The 14,086-nt window shown below is 43.5% G+C and overlaps 1 protein-coding gene across 1 annotated transcript in view; it reads left to right on the forward strand.

Moving 5' to 3' along the window:
* Nucleotides 1-11,978: 11,978 nt before the first annotated feature.
* Nucleotides 11,979-14,086, forward strand: part of GRXCR1 (glutaredoxin and cysteine rich domain containing 1) — a 50,953-nt gene continuing 48,845 nt past the window's right edge. Inside the window, exons 1-2 of the mRNA XM_082238285.1 lie at nt 11,979-12,072; nt 12,382-13,003. Coding sequence (XP_082094411.1) covers nt 12,608-13,003 — 396 coding nt within the window. The 5' untranslated portion in view covers nt 11,979-12,072; nt 12,382-12,607. The remainder of the gene's footprint in view (nt 12,073-12,381; nt 13,004-14,086) is intronic.

Genomic DNA, 14,086 nt, shown 5'->3' on the forward strand with positions numbered 1-14,086 from the left:
ACACAGCTTTGTTAACTACACAAGGAAAGGCGATCAGCGAGGGATCAAACTGTACAGGTGTTTGTTTGTTTGTATATTTTATGAATTTTATTTTCAGTTTTCAGAAATGTACATAAACACATCTTACAGTCTCATACTTCCAATACAAATATATGTCAGACTTCCATACCCCCCCACTTTGTAGTTTCTTATCTAATTTAAATTTTTTAACGCTGCATTTTCTACTTTACTCCCTTTTTAAATTGTCCTGCAATTAATCTTGATAATACTTTTAACTGCTTGATTTAAGAAGTTTACCCTACCAAGGCACTTGTACGGGTGTTTGTTTATGTGAGAGGTTTATGAACATGTCCCCCTGCTGGCTCAGTGAGGAAGAGCTGTACACTTCTCTCCCCAGTCCTGTACGTTGTCTGTCTCTGCCCCCTCATTGTTTAGGGAGACCCTTCTGATGTACAAGCCCCCTGGCTCAGACCCCAGAAGGTTCATTCCCTGTCTTTGATTCCCACAACTCTGGGTGTCAAGTCTCAGGAATCCCCTTTCACCTTCTTGGTGCCTCTGGGTTCTCAATGAGTACAGTGGTACCTCGGGTTACATACGCTTCAGCTTACAGACTCCGCTAACCCAGAAATATTACCTCGGGTTAAGAACTTTGCTTCAGGATAAGAACAGAAATCGTGCTCCGGTGGCGCGGCAGCAGCAAGAGGCCCCATTAGCTAAAGTGGTGCTTCAGGTTAAGATTAGTTAAAGGTTAAGAACGGAGCTCTGGAACGAATTAAGTACTTAACCTGAGGTACCACTGTACCTTTTCTTCTTCTTGACTCCCATCTGTTTCATGTAGGGTTTTCTCCTTAGCCCATTCTTCTCCCGAAGATTTCCCACAAGGCAGCTCTGCATATTCTGGTGTAATCTGCACATTTGCTTTCATTTCAATCAGGACCACCGTTCGCAATCTGGGGTTTACAGAACAAAATAGCCCCTCTCCCAGTAGACATGCATTGGTTAGCTGACACAAACGGCTCCAGTGTGATACCAAAATGACCCTTGAATTAGGGTTTCAGAGAAAAATGGTCAAATAATTGACAGGTGTGCATTAAACATTAGTCAAGCTGTTAAGGCTTATGCAGAGAGCGCATTGTTCTTGCTCCTGAAGAGTAATTGTTTGTTTGTACTACATTAATTTGGCCTGTAGACTGCGTATGATCAATAGATAAGGGAAAGAATTACATTGATATATCTGACAGGGTTGTGGTTTGTTTGACAATTTTTCATGCGTGGCATGATGTATAGGAGCTTTGTTTGTGTATATTTGGCACTTTCCTCCTGAATGCATTATTTACGGGAGCACCTCTCCTGGTATGTCCCACAGAGGACCTTAAGGTCCATGAATAATCATAGTTTAGAGGTCCTGGGCCCTAAGGAAGCCAGATTATCCTCCACCAGGGCCAGGGCCTTCTCACTGATGGCTCCGACCTGGTGGAATGCTCTGTCCCATGAGACCAGGGCCTTGCAGGATTTAACTTCCTTCCGCAGGGCCTGTAAGACAGAGCTATTCCACCTGGCTTTCAATTTGAACTTAGCCTGATCTTTTATTCCCCTTCCCTTTTTATGAAGATTGCCCGCTCTGGGATCCCACAGCTAATTCTCTCTTGGTCTCCCCGCTGGCCCAAATAGGACTAATTTATCCAGCTAGCTCTGGTGATCATCTAATGTTTATTGGATGAATTTCCCCCCTGAATTGATTTTTGAATTCTGAATTTATTGTTATTCACGTTTTATACTGTATTTTATGCTGTTTTTGTTGCATCAATTAAGTGTTTTAAATTTGTTGTTAGCCGCCCTGAGCCTAGTTTTCTGAACCGGGAAGGGCAGAGTATAAATAAAATTATTGTTATTGTTATCGTTATCGCTATCGCTATCGCTATCGTTATCGTTATCATTATCATCATCACCATCACCACCACCACCACCACCACCACCACCACCATCATTCATGGGCACGTGATGCAGCCAAAATCAAGCACCCCAAAAGCCAATTGATTACAATGGGTCAGAATCCCTGTTCAGATGTAATATGAAATGATATTTATTGAAAAAAGAATTTTTTAAAAAATTACAAAGAAATAAAAAGACAAAATTACAAAGAAAAAAGACAGAAACAGAAAAAAATAAAATAAAACCATCATTTTCAAATTCTCGAATTTCATTACCTTCTTTCCATGACCTCCTCCTCCCATCTCTTGCATCTTGATTAATAATTGTCACAGCAAATCCTTTCCATAATTCATAGTATTCTGTCCTTACATTACCTTACTCTATTTTCATCTTATCTTATAAAAAAACCTTAAAACTTAAGACTTAAGTCTTATTTTTACCAGCTTCTCATAACCATAACCTTTTTACCTGATTCTTTAAACATTCTTACAAGAGCCAAGTAATTTCATTTCAACATTTTTCCAATGTTCATAAAACATTTCTGATAATAAAAAGAAAAAAAAGAATAAAAACAATCCAATCTTCTTCCAGCGTCCCCTCCCCCCGGTCCCGGGATTGTCAGTCCTTTTTTTTAAACCCATTAGTCTGGCACATTAACCTGGTGATCTTATATCCGAGGCCTTCAAATCTCTTCCATGTCCCTTCCGCAGCTCTTCTTCATATTTTCCTTTCACTCGTGGGAACTCCAGCTTGGTAGTGTTTTTGACCCATTTCAACAAATCAGCCCCTTTCCCATAGTCCAGACTAGACTCCATGTGGTATTTTAAAACATGTTTCAGATTCCCTCCAAGATTGGGAGTCCCAGCAGCTCCAAACCTCTGACGCTGTTCAGATGTAATATGAATGCCTGGAGGGGAAGTGAGACAGAGGCCTCATCTGCACTATGCATTCAAGGCAGTATTGTAACACTATAAACAGTCGCGGTTTTCCATTAAAGTCATGTGAGTCTAGGGATGGCAATCTCTCCTGGATGCTTTAGTTGTGATTCCTGCCTTGCAGGGGGTTGGGCTAGAGGACCGTCGGGGTCCCTTCCAACTCTATGATTCTGTGATGCTGCTTTAAATGCATAGGTTGGGGGCATTAGCGTTCCCAACCTTCACATATTCAATGTAGGTTCTGAAAGAGCCCTCTCGTACTTACCTGCAGGAGTACCCCGCAGTGAACAAACATTTCAACAACAATAAAGCACTCAGGATGCGAGAAACAGGCAGGAGGATATCAAAAGACTGCAGATTAGCAGCTGCTGTTCCTTTCTAATGGATGGCAGCTGCTAGAGAAAACATAAACAATTCATTACATGGCTGGATGTGGCCTGGGCAACATTACAGCCAAAATAATATTACGGTCTCATACAGTTTACAGGAAGCAAGGAGGCGAAGAAGAAGAAGAAAAAGAAGAAGAAAAGCCACAGTACAAAGCAGATGATGTAGTTAAAGAGCAGCCATCTAAAATGTGAAATATGAGAGGACGTGCAGAATATCTTGTTATTGTGAGTGCTGGGTTCATTCAATATCAACACACAAATGGGAAAACGATCACTTTCATAAAGGAGGGAATAGAATCAGAAGCTGGTGTTGGGTGAAGCCAGCTCGGGTTCACCTATCATTCTGGTTTCCCTAGGGCAAGCTGTTATATGCGCGTGTACTAGAGTCAAGGTATATCTCTCCCTCCCGTCCCCATGCCTCCACTCAGAGTTTCAACTTCTGGAGAGGTGGGAGGAAAGGGATGAACATCAAAAACAGAAACTCATGTGCAACAGCACACATTAACATTGCATTGTACTAGCAATTAGATAATATCCCATTACAGTGGTACCTCCGGTTGCGCACGGGATCCGTTCCGGAGCTCCAGTTGGATCCCGAGGAATTTGCAACCGGAGGTGCAGCTTCTGCGCATGCGCATGACATGGTAGAACACTTCTGCGCATGCGCGCGGGGTGAAACCCGGAAAAATACTTCTGGGTTTGCTGCATTCGCATCCTGAAGGACACTGAGATCCAGCGCCAAGGGCCTTCTGGCGGTTCCCTCATTGCGAGAAGTGAGGTTACAGGGCCTTCTCAGTAGTGGCACCCACCCTGTGGAACACCCTCCCTTCAGATGTGAAGGAAATAAGCAGTTATCCTGTCTTTAAAAGACATCTGAAGGCAGCCCTGTTTAGGGAAGCTTTTAATGTTTAATAGGTTATTGAATTTTAGTGTTCTGTTGGAAGCTGCCCAGAGTGGCTGGGGAAACCCAGCCAAATGGGTAGGGTATAAATAATAAATTATTATTATTATTATTATTATTATTATTATTATTATTCGCAACCAGAGGTGTGAGTATTCAGAGGTACCACTGTATCACAATACATGCTCCTTAGGGAGTGCTGCCTTCTGCACTGATGTGATTGCCAGACACCCAGACACCACCTCTGAATGGCCAAGGCATCATGCTGTAGCTATAAGCTATCTGCAGCTTCACCAGGCAGGGTGTGGTCCATTTCTGTACAGGGGTACCTCGCAAGACGAATGCCTCACAAGACGAAAAACGCGCAAGACGAAAGAGTTTTCCGTTTTTTGAGTCGTTCCGCAAGACGAATTTCCCTATGGGCTTGCATCGCAAGACAAAACATCTTGCGAGTTCTTGTGAGTTTGTTTCCTTTTTCTTAAAGCCGCTAAGCCGTTAATAGCTGCTAAGCCGCTAATAGTCGCTAAGCCGCTAATAGCCGTGCTTCGCAAGACGAAAAAACCGCAAGACGAAGAGACTCGCAGAACGGATTAATTTCATCTTGCGAGGCACCACTGTACTAGTCTTCTCCAACCTTGTGCCTCCACAATAGCCCTGGTCAGTGTGGTCCCAGAAATGGATGGGAGCCCAGTTCAACTGGTAATGTCCTGGATTAATAGGCCCCAAACACACAACCCCAGCTAATAGTCTCGCAGGTCTATTTTGACTGCGGTTTTCCAGATCATTTTTAAAGGCAGCTCATTGCAATAGTCTGAATGGGAGATGACCAGAGCACAGAGGACTGCAGCCAAGCTCTTTCCACCCAGGTGTGTGGTTGCAGCTGACGTATCAGCTGAAGGTGCTTTCAGTCACACACTTGTTCCACAATCAGGTGGAAGCAAAACATAGACACACACATACAAAAGACCTTGACCATCTCGAAAAGCCGTCTATAAATTGGCCCTAGCTCTCAAACAGATTTAAAAACACTGTATGTAAACTGGGATGTAGAAGAGAGGTGATTATTCTGCGATATGCAATAAAGATTTTTTTCCTAATTTTTGGTGCTGGGCATAAAGTCTATCAAATGTGAGAACATAATAAAAAAAGACACAAACTTCTTCAAAACCCTCTTTCATTTTATCACGGTCTCAGTTCCACTGAACAAATTCCCTTTTCCATCCTAAATCTAAAGCAAGTTCTTTTAGCAGCTCTGTGTCACTTTTAACTTTTATGTCACACTTCTCTTAGCAGCTAGGCTCCTGTGAAGAGCATTTTAACAATGCTGTGAAAAAGCGGTTTGGATTTCTTTAGTAGAGACAGTAAACATTTAATGCCATTCTCACTCCATGTGTAGTCCTTATCTGAACCCGTATTCCTAAGTTTCTTCAGTTCTTCTGCAAAGCTGGCCTTTCACACAAATAAACCCTACATCCCGATTGCCCTTATTATCTAACGTCTGTCCCCATTTACAGGGGATTTTGGGGGTGCCTTTTCGAAACTACTGTGCTGTGCAGAAATACATGGGCATTGCAGAGTGGCAACATCTAGTTTGGCCTGAACTCTCCAAAAGTTGAATTTCTGAACATCTCTCTCCCCCCCCAATTTTTTAATTAATTTTTCCACAAATATAACATAAAAAAGGAAAAGAAAACACACAAAAGAACACACAAAAGAAAACACAATACAGTACTAAAAAGAAAAACAAAAAAGAAATCTTAAACACATATCCCTTGAAAACCCAATTTCTCTTACATTGTTAATTGACTTCCTCAGATCCCTCCCTTCTGAATTTCATTGTATCTGCATGTAACAGCTCTCCAATATCATTCTTAAACTAAAATTATTTCCAGCAATTAATTATTGTATACTTTTTTCTTACTGTTCTTAATCCAACTTACTTACAATTAAATCCTAATTTAATCCTAGGCCTATTTGGTGCTTTCAAGTGACTTCTAATTATTTATATTACAATATTTATTCAAATAGTCCTTAAATTTCTTCCAATCTGCTTGATATTCCTCTTCTTTCTGGTTGCGGATTCTTCCAGTCAGGTCGGCTAGCTCCAAAAAGTCCAACATCTTCATCTGCCATTCTTCCACCGTTGGGATTTCTGTGAAAACATCTTCTTGACTCTAGCTGGGGTTTGGTCCCTTCCACCGCAATTGTTTTGGACATGGGGGCCCCAGCTCCTCCCAAAAATATAGGAATGGGCCCCCAAAAGGGTTCACCCCCAGGAGTTGGCACCTCTCTTGCTCCCTATTTTATCTTCACAACAAGTGAAAGTGTGAGGTGGGTTGGGCTGAGAGACAGTGACTGGCCCAAGGTCACCTGTGGGCTCCATGGTATATATTTAAGATAAGCATAGCACAGGTTCACACATAGGAGAAGTGTGTACATGACAGCAGATGGGAGTATCTTGGCATACATTGTTTAGTGTGAACCAGGGCTTTTGTGTGTACTTGAGTAGGCACTGCCTGTGTGATCTGTTTTTCCATTTTTCTCAGAGTACGGATTGCTTAGCAATGTGTTAGTTACTGTGAAAATAGTCGGAAAATTCATTTCAGTGTGCTTTCAGCCTGCCTGAAAGATATCTGAAATGTCTGGACCGGGGCCACAACTTTGGTTCTTCTTTGTACTCAGGCACAAATGGGTGTCATTATGTTATGAAATCTTTACACAATGTGTATGAACCATGATTTCTCAAGCAATCCATATAATCATCTTCCTTGCTTTTCTGTAACATAAAGCCAAGAAGTCTATCAGCATTCAGTTTATGCGGAAACACAGCAATTTTGTGATCAGAGACAGTAAGACAATTTATATCTTGTTTGAACGAAGTTTTAGGTATAAGCTTTTACTTTCCTTCATACTGTGAAATATAATATACTCTCGGCTATGAGTGATCGCCAAAGAAGAAGAAGAAGACTCTCTTGTCATTTATTATTTTTAGCTCATTTCTTTTGTGTAAATAGCAGCTGATAGGGACATAAATCAATTATTTTTTTTGAAGAAAACATTTCTGACAGCTAGATGCTAAAGTTATGAAGTGCCATTAATCATCACTGTGTTCTGGTTATTGAAGCAAAGAATTCCCCAAATCTGCACACCTTTCCTCTGATCTCTGTTAAGTGGGACTGTGGAAGTTCTTCCTATTTCTAGTGTTAAGGGCTTTGTAGAGTAATCATAACACTTTGAACTTGGGTCAGTAACAAATAGCAATAAGTGTAGATCTCTGAGCAGAGATGTTATATGCTGATGGGGTCATGTGTATGAACCATAGGAGCCAACTCCTAGGGGCTGAGGTGGGCATTTTGTCATTCAAATAGTGTGCATGTGCCATTTCATGTGATTGATTATGCAAGGTGGGGCTTACCTGCTCCCCCAATATTTTATTCAAGTTGGCACCCCTGGTATGAACTCTAAAGGTGCAGAGGGCCGCACATCAACAACTGAGATCGGCGACAGACAAGGAGCAAACTACGGCTTCATTTCTGCACCATTTTACCAGAGAGTAATTCCCATTGGACTCACTGGGAGCTACACCTGTGTGTAGGATTGCGCTGTCGGTCAAATAAATGAGAGTAATTTCTACAGAGTGGGGAAAGTTCCTGTCAGGCAATCCAGTCGCTTATTGTAAGCTAATGCAGACATCAGTGCTGAAACTGCTGCTGGGAATGGGTGGGTCTTCAGACTGCTTCAGAATAATACTCAAGCACATCTCAATTTTTTTTAAAGAAACAAAAACCTCATTAATCTGAGGAGAGCTTTCAGAAACTCACTGAACTCTAGTTGTCAATAAACTTACAGAGAGAGCAGTGGCGTAGTGTGGGTTGCCAGAGCCCGGGGTGGGGTGGGAAGGAGGGAAACAGATGGAGACGCATGCACATTCAACTGCTTAATGGGGTCCACATCACCCAGGAGATTGCAGCCGTAGAGCTAAGAAAAGAAGACTCATTCCATTGTCTAGAGAGATGCAGTGGCATTGCAAGGGGGGGGGGTGTGACAAGAAGGCAGCCATGAGTAGAGGAACCTGCCACTTTCCGTATGGCGCTTGAGCGGTGGCGGTGTTGGTACATACAGCACATGCATCACACGTACATTGCCACTGCACATGCGCCATACGTTGCGACGCTGTGCAAGCGCCATACGTAGTGGCGCCACGCATGCGCAACCAGCTGTTTGCCCCGCCCCGGGTGTCAGTTAACCTTTGTTCACCCCTGGAGAGATCACTTCCTGGTTCACATGGAGAAACTGTTTTCAACGGAGCCCAGTGACAGAAGCATGCAGCTGTACTGAGGCTGCACTGGATGTTGAAATTTTGTGCCCCTAACAATTTTGTGGCCCTGTGGCTCTCCCCACACTATGCCATTGGGTGAGAGTGATCAACCTAAGCCCCAGGTCTGAATGTGGCCTTCCAGGCTTCCCCACCTGGTCCTTGGTACTGTCCCCAGGCCACCCCCCTGTCTGGTGCTGCTTCACAGCCCAAATGATTTTTGCCAGGCTGGAATGTGTTCCTGAACTCTGATAATGCCTCTTGCTTATCTAGATATAGAGATGTATGTGTGTGTAGAAAATAAGGTAAAGGTAAAGGGACCCCTGACCATTAGGTCCAGTCGTGACCGACTCTGGGGTCGGGGCGCTCATCTCGTTCTATTGGCCGAGGGAGCCGGCGTACAGCTTCCGGGTCATGTGGCCAGCATGACTATGCCACTTCTGGCAAACTAGAACAGCGCACGGAAACGCCGTTTACTTTCCCGCCCGAGCGGTACCTATTTATCTACTTGCACTTGCTTTCGAACTGCTAGGTTGGCAGGAGTAGGGACCGAGCAACGGGAGCTCACCCCATCGTGGGGATTCGAACCGCAACCTTCTGATTAATAAGTCCTAAGCTCTGTGGTTTAACCCACAGCGCCACCTGCGTCTCCATGTGTAGAATATAGTACCCTGTAAAAAATGTCCATCTGTGGAAGATGGCCCAGAAGGGAATGTGGTCCTTGGGTTGATAAAGGTCCCCCATGACCTAAGGCCTCAAAGCCTCCTTTGCTTCTCCAGGGCTTCTGAAGTGAAAGAGCTCCAAGAGAACCATCGGCATCATGCCTGCTTGGACCATGAGCCGTGCAGAGGAGGAGCACAGAATGGGCAGAAAAGAGAGCAGGAGGAAGTCGGTCAAAGGAAGGCTGTGGGAGCAGGACTGGACGAAGAGAGGTGAGGTAAAGCAGCAGAATAAGGACTCTGAAGAGTGCAACTTGAAATCAAGAATTCAATGACTGCACATATAAAAACACTGGGCCTGTAACTGGCTAGATGCAGCCCTTGGATAGCAGGACTCTATTCCCCCCCACAATTTTTTTTATTGATTTTCCACATTTATCGCAAAAATGACCTAACAAAACACACAACAAAGAAAAACACATTACACTACAATAAACTAAACACAAAAAATTCTTTCTTCAAATACCTAATTCTCATTACATTGATAACTGACTTCCTCGCGTCCCCTCTCACTGAATTTCATTATATCACCTGTATAGCAGTTCTCCAAATTCATATTTCTACTAATATTAACTCCTTTCATTTACTAACCTCTTCTCCTTTATTAATTTTCTATTCCCTAGTATTTACTACCACATATTCTTGTTCTATCCCTAAGCCTATTTATTATTTCCAAGAATTTTCTGTTTATTTTGGAAAGCAGGACTCTAAACCTGACCTACTAGACCAGATTATAATGCTTCTGGCTGTTGCTTCAGGGAAGTCCCAAAGCAATTTCCTCCTTCTGCCTCAGCAGGACTATTAATTGTGATCCTGAACTTACTGAGGTGAATCAACACTTGGATCCTTGTCCAAGGTCCTGACTTTGCCCGAGTTTCCCCTATCTTACTTGGGCCTTCATCTCCTTTTAGTGATGAAAATTGAAATGGATCAGGACATTCAAGAATTATGAGCTGCAAAGTTTCTCATTGTGAGCTTGGTAATTTTTCCTCCCACGGGTTACTTGTTACCTTTTTAGCCCGGTAATTATGGGATTTAGTGCCGTCACCAGGAAGAAGACACCCTAAGCATGATTAAACTTCAACAGTTCTAACTCCTGAGTAATGATTATCACAATACTGCATCCAAAGCTAAACTCACCTTTGTCTGAGAACATGTCTGCAGTGTCAAAAGGTCTGCCAAGAAGGTCAGTTTTTCATAGACAAAGATGTGAAACTGGCATTCTACAAACACAGATGGGTACAAATGCTTTTAACTTTGAGAATTTATCAACACATGAGAAAACAAGTGTCTTCTAAGATGGATTCATACAGGATGCTGCTAAAAAGGTCGCATGATTTGAGTGATTGAGACCCTTTTTTACTTTAATGGTACGGTTTAAGCCTTGAGATATAAGAAGCTGAAGAGCAGAAGAGTAGGTAAAGGTAAAGGTAAAGGGACCCCTGACCATTGGGTCCAGTCATGACCAACTCTGGGGTTGCGGCGGACATCTCGCTTTATTGGCCGAGGGTCATGTGGCCAGCATGACTAAGCAGCTTCTGGCAAACCAGAGCAATGCACGGAAACACCGTTTACCTTCCCACCAGAGCGGTACCTATTTATCTACTTGCACTTTGATGTGCTTTTGAACTGCTAGGTTGGCAGGAGCAGGGACCGAGCAACGGGAGCTTACCGCGGCGCAGGGATTCGAACCGCCGACCTTCTGATCGGCAAGTCCTAGGCTCTGTGGTTTAACCCACAGCGCCACCAGCGTCCCTAGAAGAGTAAGTGCTATATATTTTTTATATAGTTGTGTTATAGAGTCACAAAGGCAACATTAGACAAATGCCTGCTTTCACTCAAAAATTGGCGTGGGGTTGGGGGAGAACCAGAGAGAGGGGTGGATGGAATGAGAAAAAAGGAATGGGGAGGGAGAAGAGTGGTGGTGGTAGGGGATGAGTCCAATGGGACTTCCCTGTGAGTAAATATGCATACGCACCATTGCACAAGGACAAGGCAAAGGCCGTTCCCCCAGGAAAGGGTAGCTGAGTGTTTTCAAGGGGGTGAGAGAGGTGAAATCACATACATGAGATGGCGTCAAAAAGTACCCCAACTTCATAGTGAGTCAGTTTACCAGATGATATTAGCTGCCACTGGGTGGGTGCAATGGGAACCACTGGACCTCGGGTTGCCATTGGATTGCAGCATCCAACATCTCTGGCTGTTGGCCATGCTGGCTGGGGCTGATAGGAATTGGAACCCAACAACATCCGAAAAGCCAGAAGTTCCCTTCGTCGGCTCGTTGCCTGAGGACCTGTTAGCAACACAGCTGCCTCAGTTGTAGATAGGAGTAGGAGAACACTTCAATCTCCCAGGACATTCTATACAAGATCTCAAAGTAGCTGTTTTACTACAAAGGAATTTCAGAAATAGACTGGAAAGAGAAGCTGCTGAATTACAACTCATTACCAAACTTAAAACCATGGAGAGACCTGGGCTGAACAAAGACATTGGATTCTTATCTCACTATACATGACTAAACCATTTCTCACCTTCTCACCCCTTGCCTTTTCCTGTAAGACCTATTACAGTCGTTAAGAGTCGTCAACAGGCTCTCTCAGCTATCTGCCCATCTCCCATTCCCACCACCCTTCTGAGTAACACCCCTCCCCACCTTCTCACTATATAGAAGGATCTGGCAACTTCTGTTTCAGTGTATCTGAAGAAGTGTGCATGCACACGAAAGCTCATACCAAGAACTAACTTAGTTGGTCTTTAAGGTGCTACTGGAAGGATTTTTTTTTTTTGACAGCTGCCTCAGTTTGTGACGAGCCAGCTCGCCACAGACTGCAAGCGGCCATTTGAGCAACTTCAAGAAGACCCGGCTCGGAAGGTGTAACAGGTAACTGGCCTAAGATTGCTCCACAAAATGTCATTTGAGGATGCCAGCTTGAAGATAGCTCCAAGCAGCAAGTGGGGGACCTGCCAGCAGCTGTCAGGAAACAGGAGCTCAGGAAGGTTTCTACATTTCCTCTTTTCTCCACCTTATGTCTCTATTATGCTGTGAAAACTAACATATATGTCTTAGATATATCTTAAGCTGCTTCTTTCTTTCAGCCTTGGACTCTTTTTCTTACCACCACCCCCTTTCTGACACTGAGGAAAATACACAATGGATCGTGAATATTTAATTGTTCCTCTCATTTTACAGGTTTTAGTTTAAAGGTAACCATAGCACACGCCTGCATCCATTATTAATTGCTGAACAGCTCTGTCGCTTCTTCGGACTCCACTTTCCTTTCGATGTTCGCTTCATATGAGCGGTGGCGCCGTCAGTGGAAAACAACTTTGATATTGTTTTAAGTGTGAGAATCTGGCAAATGCGATGACAACCTAGACCAGTAGGATGTAAGCGGCTGATTTCGGCGGATGGGACAATGTTTAAGAGCGACAGCAAGGGCGAGGGCGAGAGGCAGCCGAGGAAAGTCCGATTCCGGGTCGCTTCTTCTCACAGCGGGAGAGTGCTCAAGGAGGTGTACGCCGACGGGGAGACCTCTGACTCATTGGATTCCGAGTGCACCAGCAGCTCGGAAACAGACCCAAACAGCAGGCTGAGTGAATCGGACGGGCCGCACAACGGAAACCTTGGGTTGGAGTGGGATGAGAACGAGAAGGTGGGCGATGACATGCTCATTTTCGTGAGAGCTGCCAAAGAGAGAGGATTTGGCACCAAAAGAGTCAACATCCTCAGCAAAAATGGCACCGTTCGAGGAGTCAAGCACAAAGTCAGTGCTGGTCAAGCCCTCTTTGACAATTTAACAAAGGTATTTGAGGTAAGTGAAGCGGCTTTGCTCCTACTGTACAACCTCTTTCTGTCTCCACTTTCAAACTATCCCAAAGCACACGCCATATTTTTGTCTATAAACGCTCAACATTCAGAGTTCATAACAACATCCTAGAGATTAATTCCTAAAATGAGAGCTCCTTTTGATCTAGAAGTCAGCCTTTGATATCTTTGCAACAAAAGCAAGAAATAAAAATAAAAATTGACATTACTGGAAGCCTGCAGGCTAGATCGCACCCCAAAAAACCTCAAAGGGGAACACTCTAAAGGTCTCTGGAAAGATCTTCACCACATGGTGTATTAAATATTCTTTTCAAGCACTTTTGGGGTATGTAGTTAGCCCTGCTCAGGTGATCAAAATATTGTGTCGGGACTCAAATGGTGTAAGGGTATTGGGGTGAACTCCCAGGCTTTGCTCCAAAAGCCCTCAAGTCATGGGGAGAATTCTAACCATGTTCACTAGAATTCTCCCCACGATCAGGAACTGTACAATTGAGACTCCAGATTGCAGAAATTATTCTAAACATGTTCAGTGGGACTCCGTGAGAATCTCCTCGTAGTCCTTCATGCTCGATACCTGAAAGGTCAGGTCAGGTCAAATGGGGGCGGGGCCACTGCACATGGGAATGCTGGGAGTGGGACAAACAACGGAGAGCTTAAATGACGCTCCCTTTGGAAGATGCCATCTGAAATAGACTGCTGTTCATCATTTCATTTAAAAATTGGCCTTGTCAAAAATATTTCCTTTTTATATCAGGTTCTGATGTGGTTCATCAGTCCTGTTTTTAATGATCAATTTCAATATTGTAAAAACATGCTTCTCACAGCAACGACATCATCATCATCATCATCATTATTATTATTATTATTATTATTATTATTATTATTATCATCATCAAGCACTACAACTGATCTCAGTAATTCTTATAATCCTCTAAAGTAGACTAGCATTATTATGTAACAGTGGATATGGGGAGCAGAGCCAATAGTTTGTAACTTGCCTAAAGATTATCTAGTTGGGTCCTAGCAAAGGCAAAAATTGAACTGTGGACATTTGGGTTTGTAGCTGTGC

The sequence above is a fragment of the Podarcis vaucheri genome, assembly GCF_965113315.1.
Source record: "Podarcis vaucheri genome assembly, chromosome: 9".
NCBI classification, from domain to species: Eukaryota; Metazoa; Chordata; class Lepidosauria; order Squamata; family Lacertidae; genus Podarcis; species Podarcis vaucheri.